The sequence below is a fragment of the Pristis pectinata genome, chromosome 6 (assembly GCF_009764475.1).
Source record: "Pristis pectinata isolate sPriPec2 chromosome 6, sPriPec2.1.pri, whole genome shotgun sequence".
NCBI lineage: Eukaryota > Metazoa > Chordata > Chondrichthyes > Rhinopristiformes > Pristidae > Pristis > Pristis pectinata.
In genome coordinates, this window is record NC_067410.1 from 108,914,925 (window position 1) to 108,937,345 (window position 22,421).

Here is a 22,421-nt window from a genome sequence, read left to right on the forward strand (position 1 = left end):
TAGAAGACTGAAAGGAGTCTTGAGGAAGACCTCCACTCAGAGGATGGCTGAAATCTGGAACACACTGTCTAGGTGAGTGGTGGAGGGTACACCCAAAGGAACCCACATATTCACAGGGAAAACATGCAAACTCCACCCAGACAGCACCAGAGATTAGAATTGAACCTGGGTCCCCAGAGCTGTTAGATAGATGCATTACCTGTAGCATCACTCTCCTCCACATTAAACTACATCTGCCTCATTCTGTGGGATTCACAAAATTAGAAAACGTAGCTTGCACAAAATTAGAAAACGTGGCTTGCTTTTTTGCAAATGGCCCCAACAATGATCCCTGGAAAATGCCACCATTCACCTTCCTCTAGTCTGACAAATAAACATCGATAATTCCTTGAGAAGCAAAGGACTGCAGATGCTGGAATCTAGATGAAAAACATTATGATGCTGGAGGAACTCTGCAGGTCAGGCAGCATCCGTGGAAAAAAGCAGGCAGTCAACGTTTCGGGTCAGGACCCTTCTTCAGGACTGAAGATAGTACGAGGATATGAGGTCTGTGGGGCAAGAGCACGCAGAAACAATAGATCTGCCGGGACAGTCCATTTTGTGGATTTTGGGGAAGAGATAGATGTGGGACTATCATGTTGGTAGCTGTGGAGGGGGGAGATCTCACAAGGTCAGTGATGGTGCGGGAGATAATGTCCTCGTGGTCCTTGGTGGGGTCATGGTTCAGGGTTAGGTAGGAAGAAGAGTCCGAGAGTTGGCGTCTGGCCTCTGCAGGGTAGAGGTCAGTACACCAGACGACCACAGCACCACCTTTGTCAGTTGGTCCGATGACAATGTCAGGGTTGGTGCAGAGGGAGTGGAGAGCAGAGCATTCAGAAGGGGTAAGGTTGGAGTGGGTGAGGGGAGCAGGAAAGTCAAGACGGCTGACGTGGCGCCGACAGTTGGCTATGAACAGGTCCAGGGATGGTAACAGGCCCAGTGGGGGAGTCCAGGTGGAAGAGGAGGGCTGGAGGCGGGAGAATGGGTCATCTTCCTTTTCCATAGGCAATTCCTTTCCTCCCACAGATGCTGCTCGACCCGCTGAGTTCCCCCAGCAGATTGTTTGTCACTCCAGGTTCCAGCATCTGCAGTCTCTTGTGTCTCTAAACAACCATCTGTCCTCTGTTACTGAGCCAACTTTGGTTCCATGCTTTCCTTGTCTCATTTATACCATGGGCTTCAACTTTACTGAAAAGCTTATTACATGGTACCTTATCAAAAGCCTTCTGGAAGTTCACACGCTCTACAGTGCTTGCATTACCCACATCAACTCTGTTACCTCATCAAAAAATTCTATCAAATTGATTAAACATGATTTTGCCTAACAAATCTGCGCTGGCCTGCTTTAAGTAATCCTGTCCCAGATCAATGTCACTCAGTTTTCCTCCTCAAGGTCTAAACCTATTAGCCTGCAGTTGCTGGGCTTATCCTTACTCCCTTTGTTGAACGAAGGAGTAACATTTGTCACTGCATAACTGTTTAGGTTATGCATACTGATCGTCAAGAACTATCAGTTGAAAGAAAGAAGTTAAGACCAGAGGGCAAAGAACAGTTAATCCACTTGACTCAGACCCTTCATACCTTCAGGGAGGTTTTTCATTCCCTCCACCCACCTACCTTTCCCCTCTCGCCTGTACTCACCTATCACCTGCCAGCTTGTGCTCCTCCCCCTCCCCCACCTTTTTATTCTGGCTTCTGCTGTCATCCTTTCCAGTCCTGATCAAGGGTCTCGACCTGAAATGTTGACTCAAGAGATGCTGGAATCTGGAACAACACATACCAAGTGCTGGAGGAACTCAGCAGGTCAGGCAGCATCTACGGAGGGAAATAAACAGGCGAAGTTTCGGGTCGAGACCCTTCATCAGGACTCGTGACTTGATCAGGTCCTGATGAAGGGCCTCAACCCAAATCGTCGAGCGCCCAGTTTCCTCCATAGATGCTGCCTGACCTGCTGAGCTCCTCCAGCATTGTGTGTGTATTGGTCTAGAATCCAGCATCTGCAGAATCTCTTGTGTCTCCGGCTTTCTTAAATTCATTTGATTGATGACAAAAGAGAATGCAGATGCTGGAATCCAGAACAAGATAGGGAATGCTGGAAGAACTCAGCGGATCAAGTAGCATCCATGGAGGCAAAAGGTGTCAATTAACATTGAGTTGAGACCCTGCATCAGGACTGAGGAGGAACAGGAAAGATTGCCAGTACATAGCAGTGCAAAAGGGAATGGGATAGAGGCTGGTAGGTGATAGGTGGAACCAGGTTGGTGGTGGTGGTGGGGGGGGTGGGGGTAAAGGAGAGAGACAGAGCTAGTAGGTGATAGGTTGCACCAACCAGTTTCTGTCCCACCTCACTTTGTACTGCTCAGTCCTCAAGCAGAGTCTCAACCCATAACATCGACTTGTATCTTTTGCCTCCCGAGGGGAGATTTAATGGAGTATCAAATTATGAGAGCCAGAGAGGTGGACAGAAAGGCCTTTTTTTTTTAATTGGTCAGAGATCACTTTCCACAGGACATAAAATTAGGATAATTAGCAGAGCTCATATAGCGGAGTGGGGAAAGCTTTTGAAATCTCAACAGTAGGAAGAGTGGGGGGCTTGAAACTCAACATTTAGAAGGATGATGGAAATTTAAACTCGTATCCTATTTAAAAAGCGCCCGATTGATCATTTACAGAGCTGTAACCTACCAGCTATAGACCATGAGCTGGAAAGTGCAATAACCTAAAAGGCTCCATTTCTGACTTGCGTGAATAACTGCATCCTGTACCATAAACCTCTTGTGGTCAGCATTCAGTGATTATACAGATACTAAATTAATAAAGCTGATCACAAGTTTTCAGTATTTCTCCTAACATTTTATGTGGAAAGAGTAACATTTCTGCAGAATCTAGTTTCTCAGTTTCATTAGAGTCAGGTCAGCAGAGACTTGGGGATGATCAGGCTGGCATTCCCAGCAGGAGTCACAATTTCGTGAAGCACAACTGGGAAATTATGCACAGTGCTGGTCACAGTGCAGACTTCTCTCATTGATCAGCCTACTGAAAAAATCCACTTGGAGACTGAGACAGCAGATGCTGGAATCTGGAGCAACAAACAATCTGCTGGAGGAATCAGTGGGTCGAGCAGCATCTGTGGGGGGGAAAGGAATTTGAGGTTTTGGGTTGAAACCCTGCACCCGGGGACTTCCCTTCTCCTCATTATACTGGCCAACTCATCTCTCCACTCTCAGTCCTGATGCAGGGTTGACCCGAAACGTCGACAATTCTTTCCCTCCCACAGATGCTGCTCAACCCGTTGAGTTTCTGCAGCAGATTGTTTGTTGCTGAAAAATCCACTTTCCTTCTCCACTGAAGAGAAGTGTATCTACTTCAGATCCTTTGTTGTTTAAACTGCTTTCAAACTCTCACTGACAAAGCCTTGAAAAGATCATAACATACTCAGATCAGAACTTTTGCTTATTTTGATGTCACAAAACCCATAAGTTGTTTCTCTAGACAGGAGTCAGAAGTAAACTGCTTCCTGTCCCTTTATCTCTCCCCTCCCGATCTATCCAGCCCCCATCAACCGGTCTCTTACCCCCCCTCCACCCTTTCCATCTGTCCATCCTCCCACAGGCTCCCTTCCCCCACCAAAACGGGCCCAAGACTGATTCCCATCAGATGATTTCATGGTCAGCTGAGGCAGGATCTCTTCGAACCAAGGGAAATGCAGACCAGGAGGAGGAGTAGATATCTGGGGGTAGGGGTGCACTTCATTGCAAGTGGCAGGGAAGGTTGAGAAAATGGTTAATAAGGCATACACAATTCTTCTCCTTATCAAGTTATTTATCTAACACTGGTTTGGTCTTAATTCTGGTTGCCTCACGAAGGTAAAGATGAGAAAGTGTTTGAGTCCAGAAAAGATTCATAAGAGGTGAGAGACTGGGATGAGAGACCACAGTTACAAAGGCAAGTTAGACTGTTTTCTTCAACAAGAAGGTCAAAGCAGTGTTTGAAATGGTAAAGGATCTGGACAGACCTGATACAGCAGAGTGAGGAGGCTGCTTTTTTTGGTAGAGTAGCTGAGGACCAAAGGTCACAGATACAAGATAAAGGGGAAGAGACTGTGGATTTTTTTTTTAAACGCAGAGTGTGGTTGGAATCTGGAATGCACTGCCTGCAGACGTTATGGAGCTAGGTTTGATTGTGGCCTTCAAGAAAGAATTGGATAAATATGTAATAAAGAAAGGTTTACAAGATTACAAAGAAGTGACTGGTGGGCAGAACTAGGCACCCCCTCTGGTCACGAACCAACCAATAAATGATGGGCCGAATAGCCCCCTTCCATGCAGTAGCGGTTCTACAGTGAATACAAATAACGAGATGACCTACAAGGAAAAGTGATTGGGTCGCACTATCACGCACTTTATTCTAATGATTCCTTCCAAACTCACCAAGTCCCAGTCTACATTGCGAAAGAAAGAATTTCCCTGAATATCAGCGAATCCTGTCTGTGGGTGACATCCAAGTCGCTCTGCTGGATCCTGGAACAAAACAAGATGAAGAAGACATTAGTGAAAGAGCAAAGATAGTCTTATGAAAGCAAATAGCATTTGGAATTTAACTAATACAAATCATCAGCTGCTAAAATGCTGCAGAAGAGAACACTGGCTATTCCAGGGGTTAATGGATTACTATGGTCGTTACTGGGTTTATCTCTACAAAACAATACAATTTGAAGTTTACATGATGAAGAAAATAATATTGGTACACTGTCATTGTCTTACATTTCTGGAAGAATCAGCTATTAAGTACAGGCAATAACACTAGTCAGAGACCAATACCTTATTGAGAAATCCCTTTAATACACTTGCAGCTTTGACGGACAGGGAGCGTGGAATACGTATTTGCTTTTCCAAAATGACTGAAATGCACAAAAGGTACAAGTTTGAATTAGCAGTGTGCCAAGAACTAATACTATTCCAATGTATGATGCATTGTGCTATTGCTCAACACAAATCCTAATGGTATGCTCATCACCTTGTACCCCTTGACAGTTAATTTCTAGTAAGAAAGTTGATTTTGAACGAGAACTATTAAGAATAGTGCACTTGATCAATGCATGTTCACATCAGTAACTAAAGACCACAATGGTTCTGAACTTTTAACTATCAAAGAATGATCAGAACCAGGAAAAGACAAAACTCATTTCTGTCTAGATCAATATTTTCAAGATCCTATGAGGTACAAATGAGATCAACTCTCATAAATTATTTGCTGTGATATGCTCATTACTTCTTCAGAAATTTTTCGAGAAAAATATCCATCTCAGCACGATACAAGTCCACAGAACTTTGAGCAAAATAATTATGATAAAAAATAGTCTGAACTCCTGGCCTCACCAGAGCTCAGAGTATATATCCCAAGTTACCAAACTAGAACAAGCAACATAGCAGAGTTCAGCTAATTCACACCACATAATATCTTGAAAACTCTGGTGTAGTCTCACTGAAACTTCTTCCAGTATAAACATTTACATTTTTGTCTTACTTTGAAAAACTCCCAGGATGATCCAACAATACCAAATAGCAATTACGTAGCAGAGTCAATACTTAGATGATGCAATCAAGATTTTGTTCCTCATTGAGCCAAGAGGAAAAGATTAGGGTAGGTGAAAAGGGAACCGCTTGACTTAGGGTATATCTGGCTCCGGGAAGGCGGCTGGATAATGGTATAAATTGATAGGGATTAGGGCAGCAGTCATAGAATACAAAGACAACTATGAATAATTATCACCATTATTCAGCACTACACCATAATCAACCATTCAGGCATATTACAGCCCAATTTCATTTTCTTACATTTTTTTCCTATATAATGTTGAAGTGAAAGCTAGTTTGCAGTTTACTTGTCAAAAGACAACCACACCCTGCCCTTCTTGAATAATTGCCTGAGTTTACCAGCACACAGGAACTGGTTGGGTGTCATCCTATTAAGAGAAACACTGGTGCACAGCTCAGCCCTCTTCTTCTCAGCTTGAGCAAATGTACATGGTGATCATGGCTTTTATTTGAAGGAAGTTTGTGACAATGGAAGAAAAGTGCATCATTTTAATTTCAAAACTTTACAGTCATTAAAGCTCAATTCTTTCACTTGATGGTAAAGGAAAATTACCAGTGGGACCAAATAAAAAGTCACACAGGCAATCATAGGTTCTATGACTGCTACAACTCTATTATCTGGAACCATGGATAAGAGAGTCACTTTCCAACAGTCACGCTGGAAGGTACATTCACCTAGACGTGTGAGAGAGTAGGTTTGCTGTCAGAACAACTCACAAAACTAAAAAGCATCATCTTTTTTTAAGAAGATAAAGGGCTTTCTTCTTCTCAGACAGTCCCTCAGAATGGAGGACGACTTGCTTCCACTCTGGTTTTGTGGGCTTTTATGTGACTAATGAGCCCCCAGGCTCTTCAGAGATGAGGCAGGTGGTGCCTGACTGGATGAGTGGGTAGTTTGAGTGAAGATAGGCTCCTCCTGCCAATTACGCAGTGCTTCATAATGCAAGGACTAAAAGTTCATGGGCATTTAAACTTTGTTTCTTTGCAAGGACTAAGGTTTATATAACATTCAGGATGAGATGAAGCACTTTACAGCCAATGTATTTTCACACTAGTCAAGGTTGTAATGCATGAAACTTGTCAGCCATCATGTGCAGTGTTCATTAAAACAGTTGAGACAATGTTCAGACCATTTTTAGTGATGTCAGTCATGAAATGAAAGTGCCCAGTGCACAAGAGAGAAGACCCTGATATTCTTTCAGCAGGACAATGGAATTTCCTTTTTACATATGCCCAAGGGGTTTATTTAACCTCTCCTGTGAAATACACCTGCTTGGGAAGCACCGTCTCTCCTTTGCCAATCAAGCGTTAACTGAAGCAAAAAACTGCTGGAGGAACTCAGCAGGTCAGGCAGCATCTGCAGAAGGAAAGGGGCAGTCAACATTTTGGGTCGAGGCACAAACTAGAGGAACAGCACCTCAGCTTCCACCTCGATAGTCTATAACTTGACGGCATGAACATTGAATTCTCCAATTTCAGGTAATCTGCTCCCCCATCCCTTTCTCTCTCCTTCTGATCTAGCCAGGAACTACTACACATATCATCACCACCACCCCACTCACCGTGTTTCTTTCCCCTCCTCCACTAACTCCTTCTGCTGCACATTATCCACACACTCGGCCCAATGTATCCCCTCCCCCACTGTTCCCATCTGCCACAAATCTTCCCTTATTTGGTTCCATGCTCCACCTTATTTTCCTCTCAGATTCCATCATTCGCAGCCCTTTGATGCCTCCACCTCCCAGCCTCTGTTTCCACCATTCCTTCCCCTATCTGACTCCATCTGCCAGTCACCCTTCTCACTCAGATCCACCTATTGCTTACCAGCTCTTGCCTCTCTTCCATCGGCCCAGGGTCTGCTCCACCATTCAATCACAGCTGATTTCTTTTAACCCCATTCTCCCTTCCCCCTGTAAACCTTAATCCTGGGAAGTATGGATTCTGGCCCCCAAAACAGACACACCATTCTGTCACAGGAAGATATTACCAGAGGAAAAGATTCAAAAAGTCAAGCACTTGGGGGGGGGGGGGGGGGGGGGGGGGCGGGAATTCAACATCTCTACTGACTTCTGGAGATTGTAGCCCATGATTGCTCAGCATTGAAGTAACATTCAGGATGGAACTAAGAACCTCATGCATATTTTGGGAGCACAAAGACCCCCAGTGTAAACAGAGGAAGAAGTGCACCAATTCCAACCACCCACCTGCGTGACCCGTCAGGCACCTCCTGCCCAATCTACAGAAGTCTGTGGTTTCCACACTGGCCTCATCAGCCACCTCAGAATACAGAGAACTGGAGTGGAAGGAAGTCAGTTTGAGGGTCTGCCATAGAAGATAGTTTCTTGAAGTACTGCAACCTCCCATTTCACTTTGTTGCAGTTAAATACTGGCACATTCAACATCTTACATTTTTCAGTTTGCTTTTAAACTAGTCTTTCTTTCACAGAATTCACAATGAATCTAGTTGTCACATATGGTGAGAAACACAAGTTGCATATCAGATCTCGAAGCAGCTTAAAATTGCAGCTCTCAAAATGACATGGTTCCTTGACTCTGAACACTTAAACTCAATTTTCCTTCTCATTTGTTTGCATCCAAGGGAATTCCTCTTTGTTGCCTCCTGCGGGAGCATTCATAGTTTAGAGTTGATTTCACGTGACGAATCAATGTGCGAGTGTGCAGATTGAAAACAGCACCATCTACTGGTTCAAAGTTTCACTTGTTGCTCGAGCAAAAATGAAAAATTACAAAGGAAAGAGAAAGAGGTAATGTTGCACCTTGGAAGAGGTAGTCCTCAGTGTTCTGATCTGGATTATCGGAGCTCCCCACTATATCAAATGGCGATCGCCCTGCCATCATTTCGAACATCAACACTCCCAGAGCCCACCAATCCACACTGAAACCTGGAAATAAAACAGATTTCTATTTAAAAGTCTACATGCAGTAAAAGGACTCAATATTGGAAAAATAATTAGTCTGAGATTTTACTCCGACATGTCCACCATTCCCCTTTTCTGAATAGTCTGTCAAACAAAATGCTTCAGTTCTCTGCCAATATTATGCTCTATGTGGCAGTTCAGAGATAGATAATGAATAGCGATTCATTAGACTTGCTGTTTGACAATTCCCCATGAAAACAGATACTGAACCTACAACTCTGGCGTTGTGAATCAAATTCCTCTCAACATAACCTCTAAGATTTCAGTGATGTGTAATTGTGGACATCTTTGGTGAAAGTGTCAAGACGATAGTCTTCTTTCTTTAACCCCATTTCCATCAAGGAAATCTTTATCATTCCACAGATTTAGTTAAACTTTTACTGAATGACTGATCATTAATTAATCCCAAAATTTATAAAAGGATTTATTTTCCATTTTCTTGATTTGTGGGATCAAATTTTGTACAACGTGCATAGAATTGAAGTTATTCTTTCCAAAGGAGTTGCAATTGAGTGAAACATTTTTACAATGAGTATTATAATTATGCAACAAGACTCAAGACTATCAATCCACTAGCAGGCAGTTTACACTACATGCCCAAGGGAGGCATCAATCACAAGAAAAATACTCAACAGCAAATGCTGCCATGATAGTCAGCTTGGATATTCAACCAACATTATATAGAACTCCATCTAACTCAGCTGTCGTTATCATTGTCCCAAAAGCCCTGAAGATATAACCTTCAAGAGTTTGATCAAATGCACTGTACCTGAATAAAAAAAACAACTATATTCTTAATCAGTCACCCAATTTCCTCAAGAAAAAACAACTATATTCTTAATCAGTCACCCAATTTCCTCAAACTCAAATGAAACATTAACTAGCTTAGTATGTGTCTGTTCATGTCTTTAATAAAAATTTCCACTGTACAGAAGATTAATTTCCACATGCCACAACATGCAATATAGAATTGCACGGCACAGCATTGAGCTCATTCTACCTCTATGAATGACCCAGCCAGATGTGACCCACCTGCTGTTCTTTCCCCACAGCCCTGCAACTGTTTTCTCTTCTGGTACTTATCAAATCATTTTGGAAGATACCAATGAAACTGCTTCCACTGCCCTTTCAGGCAGTGCATTTCAGACCATGATTCATTCATTGATTCATACCAATTGAATAGTTTAAAAAAAAATCTGACACTGGTCTTCTAATTAATTTTCAACCACGTACACCATGTCAACATTTTAAAAATAAGATTATAACTGGTTGTAGGAAAGAAATAAAGCAATCTTAGGAAGAGGGAAGGCAGATAGGATTATGATTAAGTTCTCTGTCGACAATAAATATCAGAATGAATTGTTTGGGCCGAATGGCCTGTATTTTATGTGGTACTCCACCTCCCTGCTATGAATGTAATTATTGCAGCATGATATCCCAATAGCTTGAGCAGGTTCAGCAGGTGTCCTACTGAAATCAAATTACCAGATCACTGCTGAGAACTTGTGCTGTGCTGAATAATGAAATAGAGTAGATGGCACAAAATTAGCAGTGGCAAGTATTTCCTCTAAAAATTGACCGTAAAGTACAGAGTTTTCCTTTAAAAATAGCTTAACCTTAGTGATGTTGTGCTTTGATTTTTGTTGCAACATATTGTTGGGATGTCAAAGAAACCTGGAGGCCCTACTGGGATGGCCAAAGGCTTATGAAGTCAAGTAAGTTGTAGCAGAGATGTCAGAGTAAATGTGCTCAGTCAGCTTGATCACATGGTTGCCATCTTAACCAAAACTCTTTGTAGGTCACTTTTAACCTTTCAACATATAATAAAAATCCTCCCAGTCTCTTAATGATCTTCCAATGTCAAACACCTTTGATGCATGACAAGGTAAGAATATGATCTGCTCCCATTGCAGATCATATTCTCACTGGGAAATTCATAAATATGGCACAGAGCTCTCACTGCTTTGTTCTTCAGAGTAAAGTCCACCAATGATGCAAGCAGATATTGACACTAACCCTCATTCTTTCACCCACAAACAACTACTCCCATCAAGGAGTTGATATCCACATTGACAAATGGATTTTTAAACCGCTGAAATTAGAATAAAGCATTCCAACAAGATTACCATAATCCTCGCCTCGCAGGATCTCTGGAGCAATATAATTGGGCGTACCACAGAACGTGCTGGTTGTATCTCCAGGCCTTAAGCCTTCCTGCAAATAAATTCAGGAATCAATTTTAATAATTCAATTGAATACATTACTATATATAATCATTTATTTTAAAGATATTGCATTGATTGAAGAAATACAATAGATATTATTAATGGTAATCTTCAGAACACAGCGTTTCTAAGTTTCCAGTACTCAAAAGTCTCTCAAGGACATTCCATCTTGTAGGGTCCTGCACATAGTCTAAGAAATAGACAATAATAATTTAACCAAATCTTGCCCATCTTTCCATCCATTGTATTGATTGTTAACTGAAATACTCACAGCATACACATACATTTAGCTTTAGAGGAATTATAAATGTGTTATGCTTGCTTGTACTAAATACAGAAGCCTCTACAGGTGGCTATTGTAAAGGTGATAAGGAATTAGACAAAATAAGAGGAGGAAAATAAGAGCACAGCTCTGAACTTGCTTTGGCCAAGACTAAAAAGAACAGCCACCAAAATTGTTGTGTTATATAACCAATGCTTAATTTGGGAATCAAACAGTAAAATTCAGCAGAAATAAACAGGACAAGATAATGGATCACTAATGACCAAAAGAGCCATCTCTAATTATCATTATAACAAACCTTTGCTGCAGCCGATTAAAATCCAGGGAACAGTCCCCTGGGCTGATACACTGTACAGGCAGGAGTTAATGCTGCTGTCACACAGTTCCAACAACCCAGCCTTGATCCTGACTTTGGGTGCCTTCTTTGTTAAGTCTGCATAGTCTCTGCGAGATCAGTTTTCCTCTGGATGCTCTGATCTTTGCCTACATTCCAAAAATGTGCTGATAGATCAATTAGCTACTGTAAAATTGCCCCTAATATAGATGGGAAATAGGTGGTGGGGTAGGGGGGAGAAAAGGCTGCTTGATGTGTGGGGTAGAATTGGTTCGAAGGGAATCGTGGGGAAATGGGACAGTAGGGAGTGTACCGAAAACCAGCATTAAATCATTGGCCCAAATAGCCTCGTCTAATCGCAAAGAAAATAAATACTGGATCTGCTGATCAAGGTGAGGGAAGAGGCAAATTCTCAAGGCCTGACAGTGAGCTGGAAGGAGCTTGCACTGTTTATGGGTGCCCACAGTAATGAGACTGTGAGGGTGAATCCAGCTGAGATGTAATAGTAACTTATTTGTCCATTTCTGATCTTAAACAACTGGGAACATGTTTAGACTGTACTAAGACAGCAATATACCTTCAAATTGCAACCTACTGCTATTATACCTGAGGGAAATGCAGACTCAAATCTTGATTGCAATGAAGACATTGTAAAGGTACTATTCAAAGGGTAAACCTTCGAAACCATTTCTTTTTTTTTAGCTATCACATGGGTCACAGACTGCCAAAGAATTACAGCTAATGGTACCCCATTACAGAAGGGAAGGAAATGGAAAGGCTACATGATCAACCAGATTAAGGTCCTCCCAATTTATGACTTCCTCAAGAACTGTGCCATTCATATAATGTGCTTTCGAATGACCTGGCAAAGAACTACAGCAACATCACCATAGGTCAGGTGGCTTTACATCATGATCAAAAGCTGAAATCTCTGCATGAAGAATTCTTCAGTAATTCTCATCTACTTTTTTTCTTGGCTTGTATTCTAAAATGATTTGTTGAGCATCTACTTAGAGAATTTGTTTTATTACTAAAACTTGTACAGAAGATCAAACTGCTACTGATCAATATACGTTTGCTGATACCGTCAGGATGGTGCGATCTTACCTTACACATTCCATAGTCCGTGAGTTTAATGTGCCCTTCAGAATCCAACAGGACATTGTCAAGTTTCAAGTCTCTGTAAATTATCCCATGTTCATGAAGGTAGTTTAACGCCAGACTGATCTCTGAAGAGTAAAATCTGCCATAAATAAGAAGGTGGTTCAGATCTCTTCCAAACAGAAGTAGCAGAAGGAATGAAAACATCCAGCCAGAAGCAGGTCAGTTTCATTTATCCATGTCAAATTTTTCAGACCAATCGGAAAAACCAATCTTCTCTCTCCCCTGGAGCCTCAAGGTGAAATCAGTAAACGGCTATACCTTGTCCATCCCATTCTTTGCCCATCCTCAAAACAGTCAAGGGCTCGGGAGGGTTGGGGGAAGCCCAGGGAGAAATGAAAGGAACTATAGGGAAAGCGGGGGCAGAGGCAGAAGAGGCTGGATTTCACTGCGGAAGAGATTTACAATGCTTTTCACTCACTGCCTCCTCAACCACACTGACCACAAAGCAGCTACCTTGCTATCAACACAGCAAATCCAGGGATGGGGCATCCCTCTCTCAATGAAATAAGACACCCAGGATCATCAATGAACTGAAACAAAAACCAGTAAACGAAACTTTGCATGATCCAAGGAATCTTCAGGCAATACAAGGAATTTCCTGAAACTCAACTAGTTTTACGTAGAATAACTATTTTAAAATTCCAAGACATCTGATGCCAGTGACCTCATTGCCCCCATATTTTCACTCACAGTCTAAAAGAAATAAGTTCAGCCTAACTGATCTACTTACCTGGCATGCTCTTCTGGAAGCTTTCGTTGCCTCTGCATATGAAACATCAGATCTCCACCGTTCACGTATTCGATGACAAAAAACAGCCTGGAAGCAAATAATTTAAATTAACCACTGAACCAGTAATAATTGCTTAATGTGCTAGATGGACGATCTTCAACCACTTATTTTTTTTTATAAAGGTGTTGCTCCATCCACCCGGAGAAAGAATGGAAGCAGCACTTGACCTTCAGTCACCTTGGGCCTTCCTACCCCTGGATCCAAGTTCTGCTAAATCCGTGCAGCAGCTGGCACCTGACATTAAAAGAAACCAGAAGCAGGCACGTTCTGCTCCTCCACATGAAGTTTTGGACCTGGAATAATGGGGCACTCTTGGACACCCTAATGGCAGAAGGATGGAACACCCCAAACAACTTGCCCATTGTTCTGACCATCACCAACTACACCATGTGTCGAAGTCTGCAGATGCTTCATAGGATTGATCAGTCACTCAACAGCCTGCAAAACTGGTGTGGAAGCTCACCATTCTCAACCCCATGGGACTTCCCAAGAGGAGAAAATCGACCTCAATATTCAAGTATTCATAATAATCAGGAATTTTGAAAGTCTAATTAAAATAAAGACAAAGCTTAGGTCCCACATTAGACTTATTTTTGGATGTCAAAGGAATGGAAGGTTTGGAATTCAAAATTAACAACAGTAAAGGAAACAAGTGTCTTTCAAAATTAATCATTACCAAATTTAATCAAATTAAACTTAGCAAGGAAGCAACAATGGGATTGGATGTTATTGCCTACCACCAGCAACATGAGCTGGAGGTTCAGCGTGGGCAAATCATTTGCCTGCATGGTTTGTACACAAAAGGTAATTAAAGCAGGAGAGAGTAAACTAAAGAGATAGGAAGTCTACTGTTCCTGTTGTACCTAAGGGGAGTCAAAAAGCAGGTGTCCCCAGAGTGAGTACCTACTTGGAGTGAAAGTATGCATTGCAACCTGCACTCCATAGATCTATCCCATCAGTTCTGCCCCATGGGCAGTAACATATGTGATAGATAGACAAAAACTATTCCCAATGTCAGGCAAATCTAGGACTAAGACTACTAGTTAATAATTTGAGCAAGGCCTTTCAGGAGTGAAGTTACTGGGGCTCAGCACCTCCCTCTGCAACTGGATCCTTGACTTTCTGACCAACAGACCGCAATCAGTGAGGATAGGCAGCAACACCTCCAGCAGGATTATTCTCAATGATTATTATCCTCAGCCCTCTACTCTACTCCCTATATACTCATGACAGCATGGCCAGATTCTGCTCTAACTCCATCTATAAGTTTGCAGATGATACCACCATTGTAGGCCGTATCTCAAACAGCGATGAGTTGGAGTACAGGAAGGAGATAGAGAGCCTAGTGACATTGTGTCATGACAACAACCTTTCCTTCAATGTCAGCAAAACAAAAGAGCTGGTCATTGATTTCAGGAAAGGGGACGGCGTATATGCACCTGTCTACATTGATGGTGCTGAGGTCAAGAAGGTTGAGAGCTTCAAGTTCCTAGGAATGAACATCACCAACAGCCTGACCTGTCCAACCACATAGACACTACGGCCAAGAAAGCTCACCAGTGCCTTTACTTCCTCAGAACGCTAAAGAAATTTGGCATGTCCCCTTTGACACTCACCAACTTTTATCGGTGCACCATAGAAAGCATTCTATTTGGATGCATCACGGCTTGGTATGGCAACTGCTCTGTCCGGGACCACAAGAAACTGCAGGGAGTTGTGGACACAGCCCAGCACATCATGGAACCAGCAGCCAGCATAATCAAAGACCCCACCCACCCCGGACATTCTCTCTTCTCCCCCTTCCCATTGGGCAGAAGATACAGGAGCCTGAGGGCACGTACCACCAGGCTCAAGGACAGCTTCTATCCCACTGTGATAAGACTATTGAACGGCATTGACTTTATACGATGAGATGGACTCTTGACCTCACAATCTACCTTGTTACGACCTTACACCTTTTTGTCTACCTGCAATGCACTTCCCTGTAGCTGTGACACTTTACTCTGTATTCTGTTATTGTTTTTACCCTGTACTACCTCAATGCACTGGGTAATGAATTGATCTGTATGAACGGTATGCAAGACAAGTTTTTCACTGTACCTCGGTACAAGTGACAATACCAAGTTAGGAAATATTTTCACGTGAAAACTGGGAACCCTTTGACAATTGCTAGGTCAATTGTTATTTACCACAGATCAGACTTTTATCCCTGACTGCTGAACAGGCTGGACAGGCTAAATTGCCTGTCCCCATTTCTTCTTTCATTCTGTTCACTGGGCTATCACTTTTTCAAGCACTGCAATCACAGAATCAAGGGAAGAATTCTAGACGTGGTGTGAATCTGCCCTGATCAGCACTGCTTAAAGCAACAATTCTTGGTCACAAGATGCACACAATCAAGGATTTCAAACATTCTGGTTTCTATATCCCCATTAAAATTTGGCTATCACTTTGGTGACTGATTCTTTGGAGTAATATGTCCTACATAATTTTCATAAGCATGGCCCTATAATCAGTTTTGAGAGTCCCTAACAGAAACATTTTGAAATAAAGGTGAATGCAAGTTAATAATTAGGAAGTAAACATTGAACAGTGAGATAGAATATTTCAAAGTGCGATAAAGTCGTGGAATAGGTTACCAGGGAAGGTCACTGCAGTCAGCTGTTTAAGTTTATTCGTATTATAGAAATAGTACAGAAAAGGGTCGATTATGATTAGCCATTCCCCAAAACCTACATGTATTGCCAGACTATGGAAAAAAAATCAGTAACGATCACCAGAGACAAACAGCTTCCTGAAGCATTTGTGTAAAAGTTAGTTGTGACTTCATTTTATATATTCACACTACAACAAAACCAGCAGAACATTTGGAATCTTCTCCCACCTGCTCTCTGTCTGGAAACAGGAATGCAGTCCGACTAGAAAGGGGTGATTTGATGCCTGCTCAAACACATGCTTTTCTGTCTGCACCCAATCTATATCCTGTAAAAATAAAAATAAACCAAATAATTTAAACTTCACTTCTAACCAAGAATAACTTGTTAGCAAAGCAACTTTCAAACATCTCAATCCAAAAACACATTAATGGTTTCTATAAATTTCTGTATGAATATAAAGTGCATGAAACCATTAAAACACAGACCACATCAAATTAGAAATCATACACAAAACATCAAAGATACAAAAAGACAAAAATAAAACGAATGAAAAAGGTACAAATCAAAAGTTGTTAAATGCAAAAAAAAGTACTAAAAAAGTGAACAGGGCAGAGTCTTGCCCAAATTAATGCCAACAAAATAAAAAAATTAATTTGCTTTAATATTTATGCATGGGAGTTAAATCATTGGATAGAATTTGTCTGCGAGGTCAGAACAAGAAACAAGGATCACAATGAATAAAATGATTAAAGAGATACAAAGCAGTAATGAAAAGGTGGAAGCTGTATTCCCATGGCTAGCATTTCCTTGAAGTATCACAGATGGAACATGATCACAAGATCACAAGACAAGGGAGCAGAAGCAGGCCATTCGGCCCATCGAGTCTGCTCCAAGGAAAGGGAAATAGAAATGGGGAATGGGGAGAAAAAACCCTATTCTAATGCCAATTTCCAGCCTTATCCCCATATCCCTTGATACCCTGACTATTTAGATATCTATCTATCTCCTCCTTGAACACTCCCACTGATCTGGCCTCCACTGCTGTACGTGGCAAGGAGTTCCACAAATTCACCACCCTCTGGCTAAAGAAATTTCTCCTCACCTCTGTTTTGAAACTGTACCCTCTAATTCTAAGATTGTGCCCTCTGGTCCTGGACTCACCCACCAAGGGAAACAGCCTAGCCACATCTACTCTGTCCTTTCCTATCAACATTTTAAATGTCGCTATGAGGTCCCCTCTCATTCTTCTGTACTCCAGTGTGTACAGTCCAAGAGCCGACAAACGCTCATCATACGTAAGCCCTTTCATGTTGCCAGACTGGAGGGCTTGAGTTCTAAGGGGAGACTGGATAGGCTGGGACTGTTCTGTCTGGGGCAATGGAGGCTGAGGTTACAGAGGTTTATAAAACCACGAGGGAAATATACTCCAGATGCTTGGAACTCCCAACAATTTAAGAAACTCAGCACCAACCAGAGTGAAGTTGTTTGCTTGACTGGTATCCCATTCCTCACCAGCACAGTGTGGCTGGAGTGGGTACAATCTCCAAAATGCAGTGCAAATCCATGCCTAGTTTATTCTGACAGCACTTCCCAAAAACTCCATCTCTACCACCAAGGGGGCCAAGGGCAATAGGTGCATGGGAACATAACCATCTACAGGTTACCCCAAGTCACACATGATCCTGATCTGTAAATACATCACCATTTGCTCATTGTTGCTGGGTGTAAATTATGGAACTCCCTATCCATCAACACTGTGGTAGGAGAAATCCAGCAGTTCAAAGCAGTGGCTTACTAATATTTTCTCCAGGGAACCTACAGGTGGGCAATAGGTGCTGCCATGGTCTGCAACTCACACATCCCCAAAATTGAATAAATTTAAAAAAAAATCCACCTCCACTTTACACACCAGACAACACAATTATCTGCCCTGGGATATGGGTGGGGGTAGGGAGATCATGCCCATGGATAGTAGTTACACAGTGGAAAAACAATTAAGAACTTTCCTTCAAGTGCAGCAACATGAACGTTTTTGTATTTGCTTGAAAGCCTTTACATCTCTTGAACGAGACCAGTCAAGTTTGCAACTGATTGTTAAAAATTAGGTTAGTTCTTTCCTTCACTATCTTCAGCCTCTGTGGCAGGATTAAAATTCATTTACTGGTAGTGACCACTCTACACACATCCTCTTACTTCAAATAAAACTAAGGCTTCCCCAATTCCACACTGCATCAGACCAGATATTGTTCAGTATCCACAAGTGCTACAGAGAATTTGGTGACCAGTGGCTGTAGCCCTAACTTGACTTTTCCATTCCATCTGCTCCTTCCGTATTGGAGACCAATTAAACAAATGCAAAAATAACTGGGAATTTGGGAAGGAAGTTAAATAGACATTAATTGACTGAAGTTAATCATGCAGTTGTTCTTTCCCTCCCTAGATGGTACCAAAAAGGGAGGTCCAAATAACCATGCACTACCATGAGAACCCTATTCTCAGTGTCCAATGCCAACTTTAAGGATATGTAGTAAAGGGACTTTTTCTTTTGCAAAAATTTTGAAGCTTGTGCCTTGGATGTCATTCCCATTTTGTGTTTTACAGTGCAGTTGAGCCTACTTAGTATTCATTCTCACACTATATCATGGAAGCCATACTATTGTGCTCTGTGTCAATATTTTAACAGTTTGGAGGCTGAATAATTTACAAACAGTAAAAAAAACAGAAACCGTGCAGATAGTGACACTTTTCAGTACTAGTTATTTGAATGGGTGCTTTCTCATGGCCAAACAGTTGTCAAGAAACCCAGTATGTTTCTCAGCTTCACAGAGATACACTGGGCATATCGCCACTATGCCATTGGTAATTTTGATCCTTGGCATCCTTGCAAGCTGAACCCAAGACATGCACAAAACCTCCTTTCTTTGCAAAAGTGACATTGGCAAGCCACTAAACTTCTCAAGATTTGTTCCACTAAAACCTTAAGAATTTACAAAAGCTGTGAAAAGGCTGAATATTTCCAACAGTCTTCTTAACAATCAAGTTATGAAATATTATCAATTCTCAATTTTAAATATTCAAAATCTCATAACTGCAGCATGATTAAGTGATTCTTACCTCATCATCGTTAACCAGTTCCTTTTTCACAACTTTCATTGCATAAATGCGCTCTGTCTTTTTCAGTCGGACGAGGAGAACCTTGGCATAGCTGCCTCTGCCGATCACACGGATTAGATCAAAGTCAGGAACACCTAAACTGGAGGGAGCTTTCCCACTTTCCCTGCTGCTCATGGCCTATCAGGGGAAAAAAAACAGCAGACACAATGTTAGCTTGCTCTTAAAAGCAGCAAAAGCATGCATTTGAGCAAGGCTCCAAATGAGAGGGGTGTGGGAGCAGCACGCCAATCGAGGGGTCTCTTACAGCAAAGCTCATCTAAATTTCCAACATGTATTCTGAGCACTGGCAGCCTTGGCCAATGCAATTCTCAGCAAGTCTATCTTCTTCCTAACCAACAAAAACACACCGTTTTTAATCTTAATCTGATCCAGCACAACTGCTGTGCTGAATCTACATTTGATAGAGTATCTGGGAACACTGAAAGTTCAGTTGTTAATCATTATGCATTGCAGTGGAGAGGAGTCTGGAGAAATACATGTGTTGTAAACATGATCCAAACTGTAGCTCATCTTTTTTTATTATACAGAAACATTTCTACTCTTTAAAAAAGTACCATGATTATCGAAATTTACGCTGCTTCAGTAACAATCTTGTCAAACTCTTTAAAAGCACAATATAATCTTTATATGAAAACTTTACAAAACCAGCGCTTCTGGGAATTTTGTTTCATCATCAAAGTGAAAGTCCTTGTCCATTATATGCCCTGAGACACTGAGGTCACGAAGGACCCTCTTTGATAGTGCTCAAGTGATGTACTCTGGTATGATTTACACAGCCCAAAGAAGCAACACCAATCAAAGTTGTTGCTACATAGGCATCTTTTGTTCATTTATCACCAGAAGAGAGAAACCAAACAAAGATTTATAAAGATTTTTGGTGATTTATTTCTGCATTAATAGCAAATATTAATGACATTGTCAGATATACCAGCAAGGCAAGGTGACTGACTTTGACATAATGGATTTCCACATATAGGACTGATTCAAAGTTTACAACTCTCTACAAATAACAAGCTCATCTCAGAACCACAAGAGCCACACTGCAGAGGGAGGTTCATTGGCCTAATTGACTTACAAAATGACAAGACAAATATTCCCTTTCTCTACTCCTTTCATTATAAAGGAACTGTAAAGCTTCCTTTCCCCCACTAAGAATGTCAAACGTGAAGATAAAGGAGTATTCAATGAAGTAATGGATCCTGTACCAGAGAATTTCAAAATATATACAACCCAAGAGAAACTTCTGTGAGGAAGCCGAAGTGGCTAACCCCCTATTCCTTGACTATTCCTCCTAATTTCATTTTGGACGTTACTATTGGATATGCTTCCATTATCTTATGGGGCAGAGCATTCCAAATCTGATGAGGTTTTCTGCACATTTTCTTAAATTGGCATTCTCTGGTTACAGTTATGAGGGAAAACTGGAGAAGCTGGGATTTCTCTCTTCAGGGATTTATAGATAATTTGATGGAGGTTTCACTGGAATAGATGAGGAGAAACTGCTCTCAGTGGCAGGAGTGTCAGAAACCAGAGGTGAATGGCAAAAAGAGAGGCAACATAAGCAACTAAGTTATCACACATGGAGCTAATGTGCTCCAGAGTGTACTGCCAGGATCAGCGATAGATGCAGATTCAATATTTCCACCCCCCCCCCCCCAAAAGGAAACTGTTAAATACGCGATTAAAAACAAATTGTAGGGCTTTGGGTAATGGAAGAATGGGGCTAGCCAGATCTCTCTAACTGAGAGCAGGTACCAACATAAGCCAATTAGCCTGCCTCTGGTCAAATTTTTTTTGCCTAATTTCCATCAAAATCCCTCGTTTGATCATCACTTTTGCCACTCTCTGATGTTGGCATTTACCCTCTAAATGGGAAACTGAAAAGTATGACTCTCAATAAGATACCAACACTCAACATGATACATGGTTTTAGAACATGAGATGCTAACAAGCAATAAAAACATTGGTCTATACCTCTTTCTCCTCACCAACATGATCCAGGTTTTCTTGACTGGAAGATTTGTATGGAATAACTATACATAATGTGAAATGAGAAATATTATTAGTAAAGATTTAAAAAGGCTTGTTAATTATATTCTAATGCTAGAAAAATGTATTTATCCACTATTTGCAATTATAAAATAGCTAAATAATCGTGGACATTGTTGGAAAGCACTCCATTGAAACCATATTGAAACACTGTCCCCACCATTAACTGAAATAGCTTACACACGACTTCTCTCCACTTGCGAGCAAAAATTAAAAATTCTTTCAATTACAATTGAAGGATGACATTAGAGTGGTGATGCTGAGAAGAAATCAACTAAAAATAACAACCTCCCTTATTAAGAGGCACTGGATGCACAAACAAAGTTGAAAAAAAATACTAAAGGGAATCAGTGAGCAAGTCCAACAGATTAGTCCAACTTGGCTTCAAATCTCATTTTTATAAGTAGCAAAATGCTTTATTACAATCAATTCTCAGGGAAAGTGATACATCATTTCTCTTCATACTGGACAGTTATAACAATGATTGCACCATGTAATAAAAAAATAAATTTGAAAGAATGCTCAAAGGGAACATAACAGTGCCTATGTAATAGATGGACTTGCGCTTCAGACAGCCACACTTCTAGACCTCACTAACTTTATTAGTGATTGTAATGATCCAGCAAGAGATTTACTCAAATTCAGCTGAGCTGATGACCTATTCACAATAAAACTGCACCTTTGAATATACTCAACAATTGCACTACTCAGTTAACACTTCAGGTCACAGACTGTTCCATTAGAACAGTCTGACCTGCTGGGCACATCCTGCAGCCCTGCATGTCGCACCTTTTCACATTTCTTTGTCTATATTCTTACTCTCTTAACTGCTCTCATCTTCTAGCTTTTCTTCCATTTTGTCTAAATGCCCTCAGTAACCCAGCGACCAGATGACCTCCATAAATTATTCCCAAGGCAATCATGACCTCATCCTATCAGAAATTCTTTTTGTCCTATCCATCCCTCTCTGCAATTTAAAACTTGTTCACTCTTTCCCAGTTCTGATAATGGATCCTTGATCTGAAATGTTAACTATTTCTCTTTCCATAGATCCTGCCTAACCTGCTGAGTGTTTCTAGCATTTTCTGCCTTTATTTCAGATTTCCAGCATCTGCAGATTTTTTTATTTAGGACGATTCATTGTCCTTTGAGTGAAGAAATTTTTTCACG

General features: G+C 41.3%; 1 protein-coding gene across 2 annotated transcripts in view; it reads right to left on the bottom strand.

Moving 5' to 3' along the window:
• prkci (protein kinase C, iota) overlaps positions 1–22,421 on the bottom strand; it is a 79,320-nt gene that overhangs the window by 11,246 nt on the left and 45,653 nt on the right. For both annotated transcript variants that reach the window (XM_052017329.1, XM_052017330.1), the window contains exons 9-17: positions 21,177–21,235; positions 19,143–19,319; positions 16,256–16,353; positions 13,312–13,398; positions 12,525–12,660; positions 10,702–10,789; positions 8,414–8,539; positions 4,860–4,939; positions 4,470–4,559 (exon numbers count right to left, since the gene is read on the bottom strand). In XM_052017329.1, coding sequence (XP_051873289.1) covers positions 4,470–4,559; positions 4,860–4,939; positions 8,414–8,539; positions 10,702–10,789; positions 12,525–12,660; positions 13,312–13,398; positions 16,256–16,353; positions 19,143–19,319; positions 21,177–21,235 — 941 coding nt within the window. The remainder of the gene's footprint in view (positions 1–4,469; positions 4,560–4,859; positions 4,940–8,413; positions 8,540–10,701; positions 10,790–12,524; positions 12,661–13,311; positions 13,399–16,255; positions 16,354–19,142; positions 19,320–21,176; positions 21,236–22,421) is intronic.